Source organism: Sceloporus occidentalis, unplaced genomic scaffold, assembly GCF_023333645.1.
Source record: "Sceloporus occidentalis isolate IW3139 unplaced genomic scaffold, rSceOcc1.0.p SCAF_72, whole genome shotgun sequence".
In the NCBI taxonomy this organism is placed as follows: domain Eukaryota; kingdom Metazoa; phylum Chordata; class Lepidosauria; order Squamata; family Phrynosomatidae; genus Sceloporus; species Sceloporus occidentalis.
Window position 1 is genome coordinate 3,924,427 of NW_028317052.1, and position 23,739 is coordinate 3,948,165.

At 39.2% G+C, this 23,739-nt stretch overlaps 1 protein-coding gene and 1 pseudogene across 1 annotated transcript; one reads left to right on the plus strand and one right to left on the minus strand.

The window, feature by feature from the left end:
- Positions 1–2,398: 2,398 nt before the first annotated feature.
- On the minus strand, positions 2,399–3,292 carry LOC149286115 (geranylgeranyl pyrophosphate synthase pseudogene; annotated as a pseudogene).
- A 448-nt stretch (positions 3,293–3,740) lies between these two features.
- Positions 3,741–13,641, plus strand: LOC149286116 (GPI-anchor transamidase component PIGS-like). Its single transcript, XM_089494432.1, has 12 exons — positions 3,741–3,774; positions 3,864–4,003; positions 5,559–5,670; positions 6,955–7,044; positions 8,284–8,375; positions 9,782–10,016; positions 10,105–10,247; positions 10,792–10,906; positions 11,114–11,259; positions 11,693–11,793; positions 12,294–12,504; positions 13,366–13,641. Exons 1-12 carry the CDS (start codon positions 3,741–3,743, stop codon positions 13,639–13,641), a joined length of 1,695 nt encoding a protein of 564 aa, XP_089350558.1.
- Positions 13,642–23,739: the final 10,098 nt, after the last annotated feature.

A 23,739-nucleotide genomic window follows, 5' to 3' on the forward strand; every position in this document is an offset into this window, starting at 1 on the left:
TGCAGATATAAACAAGCTACATTAGAAATCAGTGCATTCGCTAGTTTTGGCCAAAGCTGGGCTGTGCCGAACCAGACTATACCGTAGCGTATAGAAGATTCGCAGCTTCAACTCACGGACTCCAGCACCAAATATAATTGGATCAACAGCAGCAAGTTTCTATTACAAGAATGACTGATGTGACCCTGTATAATACAGAATTCAAATGGTGATGTGATTCATAAATCCAAGTACATGAACTACGTATAGCAGAGCTAATCGTGCCCTTTCTCTACTCAATATCACATGAAACGTGTAATCTTAACATACTGCTACTAAAAATAAGACACCATTCCAGTGATCCCATTACCTTTATTCTTTATTTTTTAATATATGGAACATTAAAAAACAAACAGGTACCAAAACCATGAATTATGTCAATCAGTGCAGCCTTAAACATCACTTTTATGCAATATAAGGACTAATAAAACAGCTACAGTGAAGTAAAAAACCTTTTTGTTGGTAAAAAAAAATAAATCCAGGAAAAGCAGCTGTCCCCCAGACTCGTGTAACAAAACCCCGACTATACAGTGCTTGCCGTTTACTTGAATAGTATTGTTTATTACAATTAATACAATTATTAGTATGAAGAAATGCAGATTGCTTAGATGGGGAGTCATTGAAATCGTCTCTCTTCATTTATGTTTGCTATAGGTTTTACGTACAAAGCCGCTTCCATCCAACTACATGTTTATTATTGAATATATTGAGCAGTATCAAAAGACAAACAAATAGAAAACTCTAAATCTGGGCTCCTCTGTGGCACAACAATATAAATTAAAAACTAAAAAAAAAGGAAATTAAAGCACTTGTTTGAATGGAGAAAAAACAAATGTCGATATTAGTTGGCGTTGAGAGATGCACAACGCGCCTCTCTGTAAAATCATGTAAAATCTCTGCCACTTTAGCAAAAACAGTGGATTTTAGCAAAAATTGTAGAATATACTGTATATATAATATATGCATACATACACTTCTTTTAGACATTCATATTACACATTTTTTTATTGAGGAATATTGTGGATTCCATCTTACATATATGTCCTATTCTGGTCAATTTAATGTTTTGTTTTTTAGTACATAAGACTATTTTTTAGTGACAGTAATAGTTTCTCTACAGTTCTGTTCCAAGCTTTACCGTGAGATCAGGCCAGTAAATCCTCAAGCTGTTTAAGAATTTTTAAGAAGCAGTTTGCCACTGAAAAGCTTAGATCAGGTTGTAATTTAACACATGATTTAAGTCATATATCAAATATATTATATATACATATGTATGATATAAACAGGCTCATAGGGTGAAGATACCTGTTAATTATATTAAATGGAAAGGATACAAACCTTAAAAATACAGTACTAGCACTGATTGTATTGTAGCTAAAACTATTTAAAGCAAATAAATTCTGATTTACAACATCTATTTCCCCCCCAATCATATTTTATTTCCCTTTACATGCTGATTTGGAGCACGGGCAGCATTAAAAAATTAAATTACATATCCCTTCGTTTTCAGGGATATGTAATTTAAGGCTTTTTCTTGGCTGTTTATAATTATTTTAGACATTAACCCCTTAATGACAAAGCCCGTACATGTACGGGCTCAGAATGCATTGTTTTCAATGGGTTTAGGGACCACCCGTTGTCCTTAAGGGGTTAAAAATACTAGGTATTATTAACCCTTTAGAAATGAATTTACATGTAAAATACTACTATTAATATAGTGTGTATATAATATATATATATACTTCCTGCTGAGCATCAAGTCTTCAGAGACAAGGCACTCTGCAAGGAGAAAGCATGGATGTAGTTTTAGGATATTTTAATATGCTAAGACAGCTAAATACTGTACGTTTAACATTAGTAAGGTTTAATTTAACATTTTATTAATAGAAAAAAATGTAACAATAATCCAACTAGTGCTTTTTGGACAAGAATATAAACGGCCAGCCTTATTTAAGAAAACCGTTTTTCCTCTCGTTTTCAGTCTAAATTTAAGACCAGAAAAAAAACTAAACATTAACAACTTGAAGGCAGATATATATATATATATATATATATATATATATATATATATATTTCCAAAGATAGTAACTGTTTTGCAAAGATGTTCACTTATTATAGTAAATGGTGATGCTTTCTAATTCAGAACTTTTAAATTGTTCCTGAGAGAAGCTTCAAGGCATTTCATATTAAAACGACAAATTGTTAATATCAAGTTCTTTAATAATAATAAATGTTGCTGCCACCAGAAAATTGCATATGGCAAAGCAAATATTGGTTAATATAATCAGCTAGCATGATGTCTTATTAGAAAGCCATTAACCATTTCTTAAAATATTATTTGGCAAGCAGGATAATACTGTTAATTCTCATAAACTGTGCTCAGATGCTTAATCAATGAAACTAGCTCAGGGTTTCCTCCTAGAGATTCAATCTGTTCATACGCCTCATTTTCCAGTTCTTTCAAAGTTTGCCTTGTGTATGCAAAGGAGCCCACTTTCTCAAGATAATGAACGCAGTATTTCTTAATGTCTACGTTCTCCGTCCGCTGTCGCAAGATATTTTGGACCTGGGTACTTTCGGGTTTCGTCCAGATCGCGTGTATCGTTGGGAACGAAAACTTTCCTTCGGTGAGGTCTTCGCAAAAGCTTTTATTTTCGCTGTACTCTTTAGAGTTCAAATTGGCGTAATCGTCTCTGATCTGGAAGAATAACCCGAGGGTGTTGAGTAGCGGCTTTAAGTTCTTGTTGTACGTGGAGAACAACTGCATGAGACCCACGGCTAAGCCAAAAAGCCCCCCTGTCTTCTGCAGCACCATAGCCTTATATTCAGATTCTGTGGGACAGGTGTAGGTATCTCGCCAGTAGATGTCTAACCCTTGACCTCGATGGAGCTCCAGCAGCTGCTGGGTGAACACGGTGACCGCATCTGGATGGTTCAGGGTAAGAACCTTCTCCAAGCCAAGAATATAGACGTAATTTGCAGAGTTAATTACCGAAGGGATGCCATAGATACTGTGAGCCACAGGAAACCCTCGTCTAAGCTTGGAGTTGTCCTCGATATCATCGATAAGCAGGCTGGCATTGTGCAGCATCTCTGTTACTTCAATTATGACTCGTATCTTGTCTTCTGGGACGTTGAGCCAGTGGTTGAAGGCCTGAGATAGCTTCGTCCTAACTTGTTTACCGGGAAGCTGAAGCAAATACTTATAGGGCTCCAGAAGGATCCTGTCGGTTGTCTCGTTGGAGTGTGCCATTTCCTTCTGTTTTCAGCTCGGCTCTCGCTTCCCGCCAGAAATCTCACCCGAAGAGCCTCCAAACCCAAGCGAGAAACACGGGGCGCAAGTCACTGGAGGGCGCGGACTCACCGCTTGGTGCGATTGCACGAGCTCCTGAAATAATTAAAACCGTGACAAGAGAATTATATGTACCGGGAGCCTCTCATTAGAATATAAAGCTACATTTGTGTATTCTAATATCACGAGTATCGTGCAGTTAAACAGGATTCAGGATGTACAAAACCGAATTCTCACTCGCTCGCGGCTCTCATACAGCCCATTTCCTGCTTCCTTTCTTCCGTTTCCGGTTCCCTTGGCAACCGTCATAGAACGAGAATACTCATTGGGTTAACAGGAGAATCCTGCTTGTCATTGGTTGTGTACCCTGCCAATCACAAAGTGGCCGGTTTGACAAGTAGGAAGAAAGATGGCTGCGCCCGTGACAGCCGCTGTAGCTGCCGGTGAGTTCTGCTAACGCCGCGTTAGGACCGTATACTCAAGTAAGACGATGTATCAGTGATAGGAATATATATTTCTTCTTTTGCGACAGAGGTGTCCCGGGGGAAACGCGCTGCCCTCTCCATTGCTTTTATAACCGCCGTTCTGGGGCTTCCTCTTTGGTGGAAAACAACGGAGACCTACAGAGCCTCCCTGCCGTATAACGAGATCAGTCAGCTGGACATCCTCCAGGTGAGAGACGGGAGATGATAAAAAAAAAAAGACCGTGTGGTCGTAAATCAAACCCTTAAATGGGGCTTTTCTGAGACAGAGGGTATTCGGGCTCTGTGTTGTGGACTGTCACTCATGGGCGTATCCTCCCCGTTGTCTTTCTTACTAACGAGAGTTGCCACTTAGGCCATTTGAAACCCGGCAACCGTGCATTCCACGTTCTGCTAGCCGGTTTGGCAAATATCACCCAGCAGTGCATAGAATACATACATCCTATTCGGTGTGTGTGAATGCTGTGATTGGATTGCTCTGCTCAGGCTGACGCCAGCTGTGTAGCATTAATACATTAAAAAAAAAAAAAAAGTCATTTTGTGGGGTCAAAAATATCAAAGGGTAATTCTAATGGGTATAATGATGCACATCAATGGTTGTGATTTTTTGTGTGACTTGTGTGTTTACAGTAAGTATATGACAGCTGATTATGATGTATAATTTAAATGATATTCATCAGTTTAATGTTGACAGCACTTGCTTAAAGGGAATGTCTAATACAAGCCTCGTATTTCATGGTGCCATTTTTTGGGCACACTGCACGTGTCAGGTTCTGGCCCCAATATTTCTTGTTTAGGAAAGGGACAAACCCTGCATTTTAAAGTAAATTAAAAACAACAACACATAAAGCTTAAATAAGATACATATGAAAACACATAGTTCCTAATAACATGGCACCCCCTTACCTCAACATGCTTTCTATACAGCTCTTTAAAGCTGCTCTCCCTGCAAGCCATGGGCTCCCAGCTTACATCTCTGGTGCTCACTGCGTTCCCGTCTCCCTGTGCCAGTCCCAAATCATTCACAAAGGGATCAACCAATTTTCTTTTGCACCTTTCTAGCCTCCTGCAGCCACATGTATAATCAGATGGGTGGCCTCCAGACCAGAACCCCGTCTTCTGTTTATATCCCATGGTCACTGCAATTACCAGCATTAGCTCTGGGGAAATCATTGGGGGGAGAGGGCTTTTCAGACCACCTTGCATATATGTGGATTCCGCAGAAAAAAAAAAGGGCGGCTAGAATTTTGGTAGTTGGAATTTTATCTTAATTTTAAAAATACTTCCAAACCTACCAACTTACTCTAATCCACTAACACGGTTCTGAAGCAGTTCACAATGCTTAAATAAGATTTCAGAGAATCCCTAAATTTTGGTCATTAATGCTTAAAGTAACAATAACATCATTGTTTGTGCAAGATTAGTGTTCGAAACTTCAACCAGTACGACTTTTGGAGCTAAATTTGCTGGATCTGAGGCTATCATATCCCTTCCAATAGAAAATGCACTAAGGAAAGTCAAGAGGCAGAGAACTGTGTGACTTTACTGCCTTCGCGTCTTCTGTAACTTAGTTAATTAACGGTCGTGTAAACTTATTATTTGGATTTTTGGTTTAATATTACCTTATAAAAAATATCATGTGGGGTCAAAGTGTTTTTCTGTTGGCTGCCATTCAGCTTTGTATTATTCACCTGCTTGTATTGAATGTTAACGCTATTCTCATTGAGCTTCTGATTATTTATTAGCTCCAGCTCACCGTCCCTATAGAAGTCATATTTGCAAAAGGCACGTTAACAGCAGAGCAGCAAAGGAGAGTTCCTCCATCAGAACCAAAGGAGAAGCAGATTGTTCTGAACTGTGAGTATTATAAACTATTTGAAAAGAAAAGTCTGATATGTGTTACAAGCTAAGAGACGCTGTTTAAAGTTTATTCCATCATTAATTAGCATTATTTCCAGCATTACTAGTAGAATACTGAGAGAACATGGTTAGGTTGAAACGTATATTGTTTTCCAGACATAACATATGCGTCGGTTACAGTTACCAGTATTAATCGCTAATTATTCAAAACAGAGACACACGGAGACACGCTCAACCATTAGTGAAAGCTGCAAAGAATGGTATCTGACAATAGGGAGCAATGTAGGTCTATGAGAATTTCAAACAAATAATAAAGATGGATGAAAAAGATAAATGAAAATATGACGGTCAATCAATTTAACAAAGCCTATCCATGAGTGTAAATGGAATGCAAAGTAAATATATAACCACATGCTCTCGGATTTAAAGCTGCCAGAATGGTATCCACCAAAAATATCAAACTAAATTGGTAGATGTTAGTAATGCTAAATATTCTCTTCTTTTAAAAAAAGAACAGCTTTGGTTTTTTTTCCAGCACAATTTTCATTTTTATCACTGAAACGATCATTGAGCAAGTATCACTTAAAAAAAATAAGATCTCTCTTTTGCTGTAATAGTTGTGGGTTTTTGAAATGAGATAACTCTTATTTATAGTATTACCAAATTCTACAGATTTAAACTGAATGCAAGCATGAATTCTGTTTCATAAAGCCTAACACAGAGGTATCGTATTAAGGTACAGCGGCAAAGTAGATACTCAATGTCTGTGTTCTTGATAGGTCTGCTTAACCTACATTAAGAAAATACTGGAGGAGGAAAGCACTATATTAGAGCATTTTGTTTTTGCAAAATAGATTAAAATAGATAGGATTAATTGACCTAAACATTTGTCTCATTAACTAAGCAGTGCATTGAAATAACAATCACAAATTACACAGGGGGTCAACTCTGCAGTCCTTTCAGGAGAAACTCACCAGGATAGTAATACATTGACATTTTTCATCTCGCCTCAATTCTCAGACAAACTCACAGCTTAGAGAAAAAACTCCGTACCCGACGGCAATATAGCTGGGATGTTGCATATTCCAATCAAACCTGTGAAGGCGTTTGGCAGCCAGGGGCATTTTTTTTCTTTCCATTAATATTTAATATCTTTGGAAATAAAATATGTATACATCTCCTCCAATGTTTAAATCCATATTGAATGTGCAGTCCATCAAACCCTTATATAGTCATGTAAGTGTACTTTTTTTTTTTTATTTATGCTTTTTTTCACCACAGCTCACACCAGTTTCAATTGTCGTTATGAGATCAAGTACCGAAGGACAAGCAGTGAGGAAGAGGAGGCCCTGGGGCTATATACATTGCAAGGTACTCCATGTCCTCCTGATTAACATAAGATAATAGGTACTGGAAGATGTTGGTTGCGAACAGACCTTATTGTACTTACATGATGATCAAAACATTATGTGAATAAGCGACCCATAAGGTCTAAAGCCTCATGCCGGCCAATGAGTTGGCCCATGGTCTCAGAAACTAGTAAGGGAAGTTTAACCCCTTTGTAATTTCTTCTATTTTATCATATTTGTCACACTCAAATGTTGAAGATCATCAAAAAGTTATTAAAAAGATAACTGATGATTTTGTGTATAGAAGGAAAAAAAGCTATCCAACCTGCCTGGCCCTATATGAAAAAGTAATTGCCCCCTTAGTTACCAAATTAACCAAAGTGAACTGATAATTGGGTTTGAGAAAAACCCAGGCGTGATTACTGCCAGTCCTGTTGAATCTAAACCTCAATTAAATGGTAAAGTAGGCTAAAAGGTCTCAAAAAGCTGCACATTGCCACGATCTAAAGAAATTCAAGAACATGGACATCCGTCTGGAAAGTGTTACAAAACCATAATGTTCTGGGGCTCCAGCAAAGTGTGGTAAGAGACATCACCTACAGATGGAGAAAAATGGGGAAAATCGACTACTCGTCCACAAGCTCGCAAAACAACCCAGACTAACATTTAAATAACTGCCAGGCCTCATTGGGCTCAAGTAAACCACTGCTGACCAAATAACACAAAGGCTCATCTCACGTTTGCCAAAAAAAACATCTTTTTGACCCTCAAGGGATAATGTTTTGTGGACGGATGAGTCTGACGTGAAAGATTTTGGAAGCCATGGGGCCGTTACAAAAAAAGAAATAGAAGTCATCGGGAAGGGGTCAAATACGTTTTCACAGCACTCTAAAATGCTCCTGTGCAACTCTCACCACGAGAGGGCATCCCAGTTCTAGAAAGCATCATGTGGTCCTTTTACTGAATATTTTGGTCTAAATTATTGGCATTATCTTGTCAAAAGCCATTTCCAATCTACTAAATCTTTGTCATTTTTTTGAAAGATATGAGAATTTTCTAACAAAGTGCAATATTGAAATGACAATATTGTAAGTTTTCTAATGTAAGATGATAAGGTCAATTCTTTTTCTTGTCTATTAATTGAATGCCTTTATCACAATATGGTTTCGACAAAAGTAGAAACATATATCTTATCACGAGATGTGTTCGCCACGATAAATCTATATGTATGACGTGCTGAATTTTTTTTTTTTTGCTTCAGATGCTGATGAAACTCTCCAGCAGCTGAGTAAAGGAACCCTGGGCTCAATAGCCATCTTTATTGTACCAGAAACGTCTGAGCTTTATTCCAAGGTAATGCGAGAGGAGTCAAAACATTTTATCTCATGGTACTTTATCTTACCGTTTTAACCAGACATTATAATAGGTGGACCCCAGTATTAACCTATTTATTATCCTAGACCAACTCAGCCCCTCTTACGGGAAAATTTCAACAGGGTAGGCCTTTCGTAAAACTTAAGTTAGGGTGTTGAAGTGTTTTCTCCTCAACTCATAGGTTGTGGCGGAGTGAATAAGCCCCCACAGCTCTGTTTGTTAACCAGAGTTTAACTTTGAAAACCAACAGTGACTTTACAGCAGTGTCGCCATACAGTGGTAATATTCCAAAAGTAAAGTGTTTTAGGTTAAATAGGAAGGGAGACAATGCAAGATTTCATTAGTTTTTCAGGTTTTTTTATTTCTATTGTTAGAGTGAAAAAAAATTCTGACACCATGTTGATGATTTCATTAATACCAGGATAATGCACGGGATACTGATAAGTAAACCTAAATGTATTGACAATGAACAATAGGGCACATGCAGCCCCGTTTCCTCTGGGTTAGACCTAATTGGCCTTGTACTTGAATCTCATGTTTGAAGCTCCATAAACTGACATTTGATGACACATCTGGTGCTTTACCAATTGCTCCAAGTTTGGGCAGCATGGAAAATTATGATCAAACACAGAAATTAAAAATAAAAAAAATCCTTTTTGGCATATTTAGAAGAACTGTAGCAGGATGCGCAAAAGAAATGAAAAAAGAAAATGGCATACAACAGACCAGCCGTATGACAGGACCGTGTAGCCATCCACCTGTTACTATGTTACTCGTAGGATTTTAAATACAGATTACATGTAATAACAATAAAGTATAATATTTATCATAATCATTATAGATTGTGTAATGTAATAGTTGTATCAATCTATGCATAATTCAGTACACAATATTATTCAATATACACTTATGTAGTTAGTTGCAATACATTAAATATTTTCATTAATATATGGAAGTATAAGTGAATATACATGTCATCACCAAACATTCCTTCTTAAGTAAAGTTTGGTGATGCCATGTATGTATGTATGTGTATATATATATATAATGTGTATGTGTGTGTATATATATATATATATATATATATATATATATATATATATATATATGTATGTGTATATATATAATGTATTGCAGCTAAGCAATAGACAAAAATTATAACATTGTGTACGGAATGGTGTATGTTGATATAACTATTGTGTTACAGAACTGGTCATGGGAAGTTATTGTAGAAATATACCTTGGAGACTTGCAATTATCGTGAAATTGCTAAGGACCGAGAGCTTGGAAAACTATGGTGTGGTGTGCATCTTTTACACGTGGTGTGGTTCTCCGGGAGCTTTTTGGATTGGAAGTACCTATTAATTCGGCTCTTCTGTTTCCAGGGAGTCAGCGTGTATATTGGGAAACACCGGAGAGCTCTGGTTCAGTACTCACCGAATCCATCCCTTCATACTGAAGAGATCCTCCAGACCCTCTACAAGAAACTGCAGCCTGTTATTCAGACCATGTCATTCACCGAAGAGGCTGTTACAGCTGCTCTGTCTGATAGAATCCCTATCGTCAGGTTCAGCAAAGACGACTTTGAAAACAGTAGGCGAGCATTCAAAACCAGCCCAGGTATGGAAAAGCCAGCTTTCCTATAGTGCATACAGATATATTTTTGTTTCTTGGCTGTTTCTTTCATTTGTGATTTTCCTTCTACCAGGTTACGAGATCACATTCAGCTTGCTAAACCCAGATCCTAAGTCTCATGACCTGAATTGGAACATCAGCTCAGCATCAGATCAATATATCCAGCCTTTCTTGGATAAGCTGAATCCAGTGGCCAACTTCTCTGTTGATTCTCAGGTTGGTTGCAAAACCACAAAAATATGATGGAAACCTGTCTAACACCCATGACCCATTAATGTGCATTTATCCTACTACCTATTATACGGTTGGATGGATAGACCAAATAACATCTTGACATCTAGTCCTCAGGTCATATATGCATTTTGAAAAGTATTTCATGGCCACATAATGTGTTAACATGGATCAGCTTGTTTGAAATTCTGTGAATTATGAGCAAATTCGGGAAATAAGGGTGTAGTAGTTGGCCATCGTCCCCTTGTAGAATAATATTACTATGAGAGTTTGGGAGCTATATTAGTGTAAATACAGGTACGCAACACAAAACTACCATTCTTTGTGAAAGTTGAAATTTAGGGGCTTTTAGATGGGGCAATACCTCCCCAGCTGCTATATGCTGTTGTGTCAGTGGAGATGGGCGTGGGTGTCAATGTCAGAAAATAGGAGTTGATGTGGCTCCCCAGACTCGTATATGTAGCTAAATACATTCTGATGAGGACATTAATTTTGCCAGATTATTCACAAAGATCTGCGTCTGTTTCAGATATTGTATTATGCGGTCCTTGGCGTAACCCCTCGCTTTGAAAAATCTACCTCCAGCTACATCCTGAATGCACACAATCTTCCACATGTCATAAACCCGGTAGAGGCGAGGCTTGGTAAGGACATTGGGGGCATTAGAAACGTAATGGGGGGGGGGGGGGAGTTTGCATTAAATGTTTTATGTAACATGTAAAGAGGTAGAAGGTAGAATCTGAAATCTTACCATGAAATTATTGCAGGTATCACAGGGCTATGTTATCTAAAGTGCTATTGAATGCTGGAACAATATATGAAACTTACAAACCTCTATTTTTTCTTGGCAGGTTCAAGTGCTGCCTCTCTGTACCCCGTCCTGAACTTCCTGCTGTACGTTCCGGAATACTTTCACTCTCCTCTCCACATTCAGGATAAAGATGGGAGCAGAGTACCAAGCAACGCCTTTCACAGCCCGCGATGGGGAGGGATCATGGTCAGATTTACAACAAATATTATGTGTTTCTTTTTTTAATTAATTAAAGCTTGCATAATGTAGCAAATATTCCAGCTTTACACTTATAGTACATCATGTATATATTAGCCTACATACATGCATATTTTTTATACATGGAGATAATATGGATATTTTGCCTGTGTGTGCTGTTCATATTCTTCTAAGTGTCATTTATCCACATGCTGTATGAATTGCGTTAAAATGGGTCATTGAAAACCACGTGGTTTGACACTTGCCCCTGGCTGTCTTGCGTGTCTCTCAAATATACATTTCTCATTTAAAACCATCTCATTCAGTATATTTATGTGGTCAATCCTCTGACTCCTATGTGTCTTTTAGAGCTATAGAAATGCAGCTCAGTCTAAAAACATTTGAGGTTGTAGAATGGTGAATAACGGTTGTCTTTTGCCAGGTCTATAATGTGGATTACGGAAGCCAGGAAGAAGCGGAATTTCCGATACGTGTTGATATTGACATGATACGGGTGATGGAAGTTTTCCTTACACAGCTACGGTAGGTTTTTGTTAAAACTCCAGTATTTAATGCTTGTGTAACTCCTGATTTGGTGTAATTATGGAGAATACTTCTACACCACTATGTTCTGTCTAACTGTAAGAGCTGTTTTTTTGTGTCTTCTCCCTTAATACTGCTTCCTTTTACTCTTTTGTTTGCCATGTACTTGTTTTTGGAAAGAGATTACCAAAAGGGCTGGTATTTTTACTGTTCTTGTACATTCTTTGCTGCAATCTTTACCAGCCACAGGTTTTCATTATTACCCGTGTGCTTTAAAATGTATTTTGGGAGATCTCTACTTCTTTTCTCACATTCACTGGCATTGATCGGATCTCTCATATCCTAGTGTGCCCTACCAATGTACATCATTTTATTTGCAGCTATACTGTATAATGGAATTAAAATGTTGTTGGGGTGTTAAGATAATGGTGTGGAGTGGCATTTCCAATAATTGCCTTACTGAACAGTCTCTTTTGATATCCCTTTCCATTTAACTCCAGACTCCTTTTAGGCATTTCAAAGGTCTATGTGCCAGAGAACTATCTGCTTGAAAGTCCAGGCAATGAGGGATTGACTGACTGGGAACTTGACAAACTCCTCTGGTCAAGGGCTGTTGAGAATATAGCTACAGTGACCACAACTTTGACTTCCCTGGCTCAGCTTCTGGATCAGATTGGGAACATTGTTATTAATGATAATGTGGCCTCTGAGGTGAGTTGCGTGTTTACTGCTGTAACAAGCGGCGTTTACAGTCCGTTCGTAGAGGACGGGGCACCAAGAGACTGCAATCTGTGCTTCTGACACCACTGCATTATCTGTTGGGATGTATACAAATCTTCTTCGTAGGTAGAGACCAACAATGGAGCATGGAGATGTGTGCTGTATATAATGGTCCCCGTATTGTGTTAGTATTTTTCTATATTGGAAATACTGCATTGTGTTATATTAAACTTTTCACTGGGTGCATTCAGTAGGCAGGAGAGTTGGCCAAGCTCAGGGCCTGCCAAGCTCTTCCTGCAGTTCACCAGGATAAGACCTTCATAATGTATAATGTATAGTGAAATCAAGGCACTGAAGCACAACTCTCCCGCAAACTCACATTTTGGTGCATAGAGCCCATTAGTATGACCATCAGGTGGGACTGCAAACACACATACATCACAATCCTCTCTCTGTCAAAGCATGGAAGAGCGTGCACAGGATTGTGAGAAACAATAGAGGCGCACGCGCAGCCTGCCCAACCGCTTGCCTACCGGGCTGTGGCTCCAGAAGTTAAAGTAATAGACTCTCTTGTCATTCACTTTATGAATTGTGGAGAAACAAACTGTTTTACACTGCTTAAACATTTCATATTACACCTTTTATATGCAGTACTCTGTATTTAGCAGCATTCAAACATGATACCCAGAGGCTTGACTGTAAAAATCACCAAATGTTCATTAAAACATTAGCACTACCAGTCTATTACTGCCAATAATGAATGCTATATATGGTGCATGTGTGTATACGTGTGTATGTATGTATGGATTTATATAGATATGTTTCAACACATTTCACTTTTTTTGGTTTTAGGTGTACCGTGCCGTGTCCTCTGTTGAGATAGCCTTATCCGAGCTGGAAGCCGGGCGGCTGGAGTTTGCCTTCCAGGCTAGCAAAGACGCCATTGCATCTTCAGAAAAGGCGTTCTTTGATCCTTCTCTCATCCACCTCTTATACTTTCCAGATGATCAGAAATTTGCCATTTACATACCTCTGTTCTTACCCATGGCTGTCCCCATCTTGCTTTCTCTTCTAAAGATAGCCAAGGAATACAAGTCTAACAAGAAGGAATCAAACAAAAGTGACTGAGACACAACCATTCGATATCCGAATCCTCAACAGGATTACAAAGCAACCAACAAAACCACTAGAGAATGTATTTAATAATTGCCTGAGCATGTGATATTTTTTATTTTCTGCTTGGCTGTTAACTAGGACGGTGCCAAGAAAACCCATGGCTTAGCTTTTATGCATAAGTCTGATCGGTCAATGAAACGGTTTGGCTCTCTACCCCCTCCCCAGAACTATTTTTGTTTGCAAGCATGTACATATGGCTGCCTCTTAATATGTGCATATAGAGCATGCAACAGATGAACTTTACTACTGATAGAGGCTGCAGGGCGGCTTCCCAGGTTGGGTGAATTAAGAGGTACCTAACGAAGCAACCGAATCTCAGGGCATTCTTTATACAATCTGGCTTCATTGTACTTAAATGTATTTGCTATCCATCACCTTATGATATTGCCTGGGAATTTATCCTAAACGATGAACTGCATAAAGTTTGTAGGTACAATAATTACCCATCTGCAATGTGTATATTTCTTTCTTCACATAATTTTGCGGATGCATGTGGTTCTCATCCCCGTGTTGTAGTGTTGAAAATGCCCCAAAATATTTATAGTCCATCAGTATCTTTCAGCTGCAGGCAGCCTTCTGTCTTACAAAAGTTTATTGCGAGGGCTGACCAGGGGAGTATTTTTGACCTTGGTAACTGGAACTCTGCTGTAACATTAATGAAGATTAAGATATGAGTACCTGCGCTCCGCTCTGCTGAGCTACATCTCGGGAGGCTGGACACTGGAGTAATTAAAATGAGAAATTCCGATTTTTAATCTTTTACCATTCAATATGTCATTTCTCTTGTTGCTCAGAATCGCATAACCAGTGAATTCCCATGTAAGGCTTAATTTTGTACCCCAAACATTTTTCTCTTAAATAATAATAAAAAATCAAAAGCTACAGGTTGGTTACATATGTGTCTTGTGAATGAGCTGGCTATGAAACTATGATGGTGATGCTTTTAATAGGATTAATTGAATTTTGTTTGAACAAAGTCACAAGACTGCCTCAAAATATTATATTTGGAATTTCCAAGTATCTTGTAAATTTATGTACAAAAAAACATTTATTACTAAAGCCGCCATTCATCATTGTTAATATCTTTTTAAGTTTTTTTTGTGATGACTGTAAATACCAAAATAATATCTGATGAGAGCCTTAAACCAAATGATATGCATGCATGGCATTCAGTGTGGGCTTATTTTGTGTTCTTTTTTTGGGTGCAGCGTTTGGTTGTAGAAGAGATGTGCAAGTTAGATAAACCACCTCCTAAAGCGTTGTAACAGAACAAAACAAGCAAGTATATTCACTAAAGAGGATGTTGGCAGGAGAATTTCTTTCTTCATCTTCCCGACTGGTGAGCTTCTGTATAAACCTTCGAAACGCATTGAAAGTCACTTTGATGACTGCGCTATGCATTATGCAGGGTCAGCTCACGCATACTTGCAGAGAAACTTTATGGAGTTGGCCCGTCATGATGCATAGCGGAATCAGACCGTTCCAAGCACAGCCCCCCTGCAAATTTAACCTAATACATGAAATGAGTTGCATTTGTGTAAGGGCTCACTCGTATCGGTCTTGCAGTGAGGTGTATAATCATGTGTATTTAAAACAAAACAGATTGTGTTTTTTTTATGTATATAACAGAATGTTTTAATAGAGAAACAGTGAGCCTGCTGTCCCTAGTTATGGCAACTCTCATCCAATTCAGTGAGATAGCAGCTGCCATGTAAGGTTCATTACACCCACTAACTGCTTGTTATTGCACCCACCCTAGTGCCGAGTAGTAGTATGCTTGCCATAAGCAGCTTTAGTATTGGAACAAGCTGTTGTAATGCATGGTCTGTTCTGAATCCCATTGTCCCACCCCAGAGTCTGCTTCATACATGGTGAAAATCCATTGATTATGGCAATGAGTCAATTAAGATGGATTTTACCATAGATGGATATCTCTATTGCATGGTTAATATTGGTAGGTTAAGCCATTATCACTAAGCTTAAATTAAATTTTTTTTTTATACATTTCTGATGGCCCTTCCAACAAAAACTGATTCTTGAAACCAAACCAGTCCTGTCTCAATTAGTTTCTGATGTGTGATGAAATGTCCGTACAATGACACCTTATTCACAAGAGCTTGGCTGGCCCTGTATAGCATATAGTTAAATCAGTGAGAACCCATTAGTCTCCTGACCCATTGAATTATGCATTATGCATTATACAGGGCTAGCTTGCTCATTCATCCTGGAGATGAGTTGAATCCACAATAGACCCACGCAACGCTCTCATCCTCTCTAATGTAATACAGAGCTATACATTCACAAGAGTAAAAAAATAAAAAATCTGACACAAGATCGTTTTACTAAATTTTAATAAGGATATAAATTAAGTTGTTACACTGTCAGGCTAGGTTTCCACTTGGTTTTTTTATGCTAAAAACGCCAATAGCGCCACCTGGCGTTTTTTTAGTGGAAAAACGCAGCAGCCAGATGTTAGCTGTTTTTCAATAGGAAATCGCAAAATGCCATTTCCACTTGGCGTTTTTTTGTTTGGCGTTTTTTCAGTCCTCTTTGGCGTTTTTCTGCTTTTTTGGGCTCTGTGGCAGTTTTTCAAAATCGCAGCATGTTCACACTCTGGCGTTTTTTCAAGGAAATCTTGGCGTTTTTCTCCAATAGAAGTCTATGGGAGAGAAAAACGCCATGAAAAAGCCATGTGGGTTTATTGCCTTGGCGTTTTTTATGGCGTTTTTTCCACAGTTACAATGCAGAGGATGGACCCAGTATCTGTTTGTCCTACGAGAAATAGGCTGAAAACAAACAGTTTCACACAAAACAAAGTCCTGGACTTGTTCATATTGAATTTTACACCATTTGGAACAAACATGCCATTACAAACAAACATACCCGACGCATCAACTGGATCCTGCGTGCCAAAAGCAACAGCAAACAATTTGCACCAAGATTTGGGGCCAATCTTCCTAGAGGAGCAGACATTCGGAATAAAGCAGGCCTTACAAACCACAGAAAAGAGACAAAGGGGTCTACCAAGTAAATGACATCGGGGGCAGATACTTGCCATTTATCCTAATCCCTTTTAGCTGGGTGAAACTTCTAACTTGTAAAGGCTGGAAAAACTGCCTAAGGTCAAAAAAAGCAATTTCCACAGAAAGGCTAAAACGCCAGAAAAAACTCCAGAAAAAAAAACGCCAAAACGCAGGAAAATGCAGTGGCAGTTTTCTTGGCGTTTTTCATCAAGAAAAAAAACGCAGGACAAAAACCCAAGTGGAAACCTAGCCTCATAATGATTTCTGACTTCACCTTAATTTGCCCTCCCTGTTATACCAAACTCATCTCAAGCTTCAGTATAATCCGTGTGCTGCTGGGCTTTTCACCGTGTGTAGGTGGTGAGTTTCAATGGCGTGAAGAACATCATCTCCCTGTATTATGGGGACAGTAATAACCAGAATATTTTCTAGTCACCAGAGAGGCTTCATTGATGTTCCTGTATAAAAAGGAGTAGTGTTTTACCGCTTCTTGGTAGACAGCACTGCCCAATGTTCTTCGGAAACGCTATTTTCAGCTTTGAATCCTGCCAGCGTCTGCCCGACAAAATGGCTAGCTTGCTTAAAGGGACCGTCCAGCCATTACATCCACTTTAACCTCTTTGCGACAGTTGACATGCCAGGCACGTCATGGAAATGCATAGTCACTGACAATAAATGTGTCTGGCATGTCATGGGGTTAAAGTGGGCTTTAACCATTTTTTTTTTATATATATATATATATATATATATATATATATAATATATGGTAAATTAGATGACTTGATCAAAATAATAGTGTGCTAATAAAGCCCTAAAAAAAACAACAATATATGGATTGTGTGGGTGCAGTAAATGAGAGAAGAAAATTACACCTAAACACCACAAAAATGTTAAGTCATTGTCACGAAGGGTACAAATTTAAAAATTAAATACATTTATTACCTATGATCGCTCCATGGTCCCTTTACATTTTTGTGATGCCCCCTTTGCAAATGCATTGGGGATTCTGCATACTCTCTAATATGTGCCCCTTTTGCCCTACCCTCAGCTATTTTCCATGCATGAGATGTGGTTGGCCAAATATATCTCCCTGCATGTGATATAATTACCGCCAGTCAGCTCCAGCACTGGCTTGGTAAACAATACAGAGTATGGTAAAATCTCAATGAGCATGCGCAGGGCATGCTCCCATTGATTTCAATGGGAACTGCCAGATGAGGAAGGAGGAGGGCAGTAAGTAAACTGTCCCTTTTAGAGATTAAGAAACAATAAAATAAAAAGAGGCAAACCCAAGAAGCTATAACGCACAAGGGGATATGGGGTGGGGTAAAGGTTTGCTTAAAACAACACTAAAAATGCTTCCCCTTGCCACTGCGCACAAGTAATCAACACCTTTACCTTAGCTGACCTTAGGATTTACAGACACAAGGTTTAAACAAATACGTTTATGGATCAAAAATGTAAATACAAAATAAATACAAAAAAAACATTGCTTAGCCTGCCAAAGTGAGTGGAATTTCCAGTCTAGTAGGTTGGTTACAATGGTTTATTGGAAAGACTCGGTTTCTGTGTTAACATACAATTTGCATGTTATTTACTGTCAACGGCATTAGACAGGGACACAACAGGTTGAATAGACAGTTTCTTTAGAGAACAGACTTGCAAGGGTTGCAGTTTAAGGATAATGATTTATTTCCTTGTAACCCGGGTAGAAACATACATGTTCTCTGTATGCACCAGACCTTAGTGCTTGTGGGATATCCGTGATCTGTTTGTGAAAATCAGCCTTGATCAAAGTTAGCGGTCTAGTAGGCACCTTTACATAAACTATTTATGAATAGAACGTGGGGGGGGGGTCATACAAAAATATAGTTTATTATTTACCATTGAAGTTCAGCAAAAAATGGGAAATATTTTATGAAAACACAACTGATTTTGTTACAAAAAAATGTGCATTTAATGAGCTTTGGTAAATTTGATCTGAACGTGGCTTTCAAATAGTGCATAATAGCATTCAGTGTAGCCCTGCATAAATATATCCTGCAGACAGAAAGCTTTGTACATACGGTTATGAAAGAATAGTTTAATAGTGTGTTTTGTATCAAAGGATAACAGTGCCTTTATGAACCAGAGAGTCTCTGTTATAAAGTCTGTTTTCCATTGATCTGAAAACATAGTCTGTATGTTAATTGTTCAGCAGCACTGCTTGATCCTAGATCCTGTGTGGGATTTATATGCAATGATTTCAAAAGAGGCAGATTGATAATTACCAGTGACTGACACATGTATTTGTAAAAGGCTTACCATTAAAGAGACACTACAGCCATAACACACTCTCCATAGCTGGACGGTCCCTTTAATTTATCATGGTTTTCTCTATTGATTAGCTGTGAGGCAGGGGCCCACCAGACTTCACTAAGCAACATGTCCCACAGTGCCAGCTTTGCCCTCAACCAGCTTGTGAGTACCATCTTATCCCCCAAACAGCTTGTCTGTGCCATCGTTGTCACAACTGGCCAGTGTATCCAAATAGCTTATTGGTGTAATCTTAGCCCCCAAACAGCTTGTCTGCACGATATCTGTCCCCAAACAACCTGTCAGTGCCATGTTTACCATACAGCTTGTCAGTGCCCCCAAGCAGCTTGCCTGTGCCATCTTTGCCCCCTAACCTTCTGCCTGTGCCCCACACCACTTACCTGCAGGAGTGGTGTATCCCCCTTCCCCCGTGCTGTGTGCAGAGTGATCAGTGTATGTCTTTGTGAGCATGAATGTCTAAGCATTTTTGTGTTAGCATGTAAACTGCCATTAAAATGTCTGGGGTCACTTAGCTGTTTGTGTATGCATGTAAGTGTGTTAGCATGGATGTGAATGTGTCTGTGTGTGAGCATGAATGTGTGAGGAGTGTGTGAGCATGATTGTGTACGTATGTTAGTGAGTATAAGTGTATGTTAGTGTAAGTATGTGTAAGCGTGTGTTAGTGTGTAAGTTTGTATAATATGTGTGCCAATGCATATGTTGGAGGGGGCAAGGGGCCAGTTCTCTTTACTTGCCCCTGAGCCAGAAGCTGCCAGCCCTCTAACAAGACCTAGTTTAAGTAAATCTATATAATGGGAACAAGTGTTTGTTCAAATGAGAACAGCTCATGGCGATAGAAGTTTCACAGAGACTTGATCTTATCTAGATTTGCAGACCTTCACAAGACAAGTTCCGTGTCTACCTGGTCAAAATCCAAAATTGTAATGGCTCATACTTTTTAACTGCCATAGAAAGACATAAACTGCCACAGCGCATTCACATAATGTTTTACTCTTCTCTCTAATTGTAATATTTTTCACATTAAGTACTGTGAACATTGTTTGACATGGAGCGTCAACAGCAGATACAGGTTTTACAACAAGTACTGGGTTCGCCCTGCAATCAATGCCCACCCTGTGCCTAGGCCTTTAGCAATAAAACATTCTGTGGAGCAGATCACTATGCTGCCACAACACAGCCCTTGTTCTTTCTCAGCCAATCAGAGGCCAGTATGGTATTACAGGACATTATAAATAAGCGAGATTTCCCTTAAGCGTTTCTCTATTCGTACAGTAACACATCCTCTCCCTGGTTACTATGTTATTAGAAGCGCTACCCGTGTCATAATAGTGAAGCGGGCGGGCGCAAGCAGTTATTTATTTACGTTAAACCAACAGCCACAGCAATAAAAGCTTCGTGCGCCGGTGGGCGCTAGAGCATTATGCGATCCCGTGTTCTTATGTTTGTCGCACGCTAGCGGGATTTAAGACTGAGGCGGGCGGGCAGGTCATTGAGTCCCTCCTCCTCCTCCTTCTTTCCTCACTTGTGCGATCCGTCTCTCTCGTTCTCGTTTCCTTCCTCCCGGCGATTTCTCGGTTCCCCCTTCCTGGAGAATGAGCTCTTCCTCCCTGGGCACTGACACTCTCCCCGGCAGCAGGACGCAGGAGGGCGGCATGAAGGTGAAGCCAAGCGGGGGGCAGGTGGTGGCCGCGGGCAGCACGGAGGAGCAGCTGCTCCGAAAGCCGCACATCACACCGGAGGATGTACTGGGGCTGCAGAAGATCACAGCCGGTGAGTGGGGTGGGGGTCCGGGGGCATCACTCGGCACGCATTGTGACCCACCTGCCCCCCTTTTTCCTCGCTCCGAGGCGTCGGTAGGGTTCGCAGACCTGTTTTACCTGTTGAGAAAAGCGGATTAAAACCCGGACTGGATCGCTGATCACTTGAACGCCATTTGGCATCCTGCGGGTCTCATTAGATCCAGGCAGAGAGTTTGGCCCAATAATGTATCACTTAAATGATGAATTTAAACCAATTTCACCCAAAACAGCACATTGATGGGTACATACTGTGTACAAGTGGCTTCCAGCCCCAGGTGGCCTATTGCAGTTTTAAGGGGCCCCCAGTGTATTAGGGCCCCGCCGTCACCCTGCTGCTGTCATTTAGTTGTGTCCAATTATACAAACCACTTACGCTTAACATAAGAAAAAGCATTTCAGGTCAAAATACATTAATCCGGAATGAAATGATTATGTTATTAGATAAACGTCTAAAAATGTAACAAATATTATTAAATACTTTCCAGCAGAATATGGCAAATATATATTTATATAACTGTATGTAACATAACTCGGGACGCTAAAAATGTTTCATGAAAACACTAAAAAATACATGTTAAAAATGTAAATGTATACATTCGTGAATCACCCATTCAATGCTGAAATTATTATTATTTTTTGTCTATTTGATATTTTGAAGAAACACACAAAATGTAGTTTACAGACCATAACTGCCTGCCAAAAAAAGATATTTCACAAACTCTACTGTATTTAACGTATAACCTTGTTTCCAGTACTACTGGATGTCCAGTCCTCTCCCGAAAATTCTTCTTTCATCATGCAAAATGTTACCTCATTCATAAATTAGCTTAATTGCCACATGACACAAAAGCAGGCACAGATAGGCTGTTGCCATAGCAACTGTGAAAGCTTCTTAAAAGATTCTCTGTATTCACCTGATTAAACCTTCAGGGGAAAGAGAAAAAAATGACAGATCTGCTAAAGTTTTATTTGCAAGAGAAAAGCAATTAATGTTGTTTTTTGTCGAAGTGGAGCAGCATGTTATTTTAAAACACGTTGTACGTGTGTGTGTGTGTGTGTGTGTGTGTGTATATATATATATATATATATATATATATATATATATATATATATAGTCCTGAACACAGAGCGTTAATTCACTGAAGTCATCATGAAAGGCCAACGCTGACAAGTTCCAGGTTTAAGGGCTGAGTTGGCCCTGTATAATGCATAATTTAATGGGCCAGGGGACTGACACAATCTCAGAGTTAGATATACATAACTCAGGGCTCTTCTTGCTGCAGAAGCTCAATGGGGATGGGACTTATTAATGCAAAATAAAGCCAAGGCGCTGGAGCGCAAGCCGGTCATTATTGAATAGGACCGAGATACGCTTTGTATTCCCGGATTTACAGAAGTGGCTATAGTGGGTCTGTATGTTAGAACGTTGGCTTCCTGTACGACTGGCCCAAGTCACGAAACACAAGCCAACCTTGCAATGCCAAGGCGAACTTCTTGGTAAAATGTGTATAACCCGTGAAATTTACCTGCATTATTATTATTATCTTTTATTCATATAGCGCCAACAATTTACGCAGCACTTCTTACAATACATAAGATGGGCTAAGACCAGAATTGACAGACTAAGACAAACCGCTACGTTTCTGTATGAGCCGCATCTACCGTATGCCTTGGATGCCTCTGTGACTTCATCGCAAAGCTTTCCTTGCCTCCTCTGTAACGCTGTCATCTACGTGTTTCCAAACATCTTATTAAAACAAATTTTTTTTATAGTGTCCTATAGTCCACCGCCACGGAATGTGTATCAAGTTATAGTCTGTGCCTGATGGGGTCGGGAAGCTCCAGACTGTCTTTTGCATAAATGTGAACATTTTCACATAAAATCCTTATGCAAATACCATTTATGAGGCTTTTTAGTATAATTGCTCCATCTTTTTGTTCCGCTGCGTTAATGTCTTGAAATAAACTCCCCAATGTTTGTTTCCTTTTGAAACGTTCACCCGCATTAAATAACATTAGTGCCTAAAAATTAATCTAGATGGTAAAACAATAACAATAACAGACAATAACAGTCCTGATCAAATGTAAAGGTTTTTGGGTTTTTTTTGTTGGTTTTTTTAGCTATTTATTTGAAACTATATTTGCTGTTCAGAAATTAGAAAGCTCGCCAACTTTTTTCATCACAGATATCTTCCTGAATGTGGTGTCACAAAGCCGGAAGCACAAACGGGTTATGATGCCACATCCTGCATTGTGTTAGAAGTCTTGCGTTGCAGTTTTTTCCTCTTTTTTTCTGTTTTAGTGCCTCTCTGTGAGTACTTAATATGCATTCTTCCAAAACAAAAGGTTTCCCTCCACCCCTTTGGTCCATCAATTCTGGCCGCTGATTGGCTGCTTAAAGTTAGAGACCCCTCAGCTGTCCGACGCATTAAATTGTATATGACGGCTGGACTGACTCTTTTTTTGTTGCACTTTTCAAGGCATAGCTTAATTTCAATACTATTAGTTGGGTTCACAACAATTCAACATCCTTCTTGTTCTCCTATATTCTGTTCACCAGAATAACCTTTCCCTGTTCCTTTTAGCCATCCCTACAGAAAAAAACACACGTTGTGACATCATTTCATGATGTCACCCCCCCCCCCATGAACAATTTGAAGTGTCCGATGGTTTTTGGGTTACGCCAAGACCCGAATATCACTTTATCTACTTGTAAAAAAGCTTCCCATAACTTGAGTCCTGCATATTTCGTATTAGAGCATTACTGCAGGAACGGTTAAAACAATCCTCTTAATTTAACTTTAAAGGCGGAGGAGCCGGATTTGACAATTCCAGTACCTATAAGTAAGAATTATACGATGTTTTAGGTAAATATTTCTTGAGCAGCGGTTTGCCGTCACATGGTTTGTCGT

What these genes read in the sequence shown, in the direction of transcription:
- LOC149286116 (XM_089494432.1), top strand. Translation starts at nt 3,741, where the DNA reads ATGGCTGCGCCCGTGACAGCCGCTGTAGCTGCCG. An exon ending in GGGGCTATATACATTGCAAG is followed by an intron (nt 7,045 to 8,283) that starts GTACTCCATGTC and finishes TTTTTGCTTCAG; the next exon opens with ATGCTGATGAAACTCTCCAG. An exon ending in AGCATTCAAAACCAGCCCAG is followed by an intron (nt 10,017 to 10,104) that starts GTATGGAAAAGC and finishes TCCTTCTACCAG; the next exon opens with GTTACGAGATCACATTCAGC.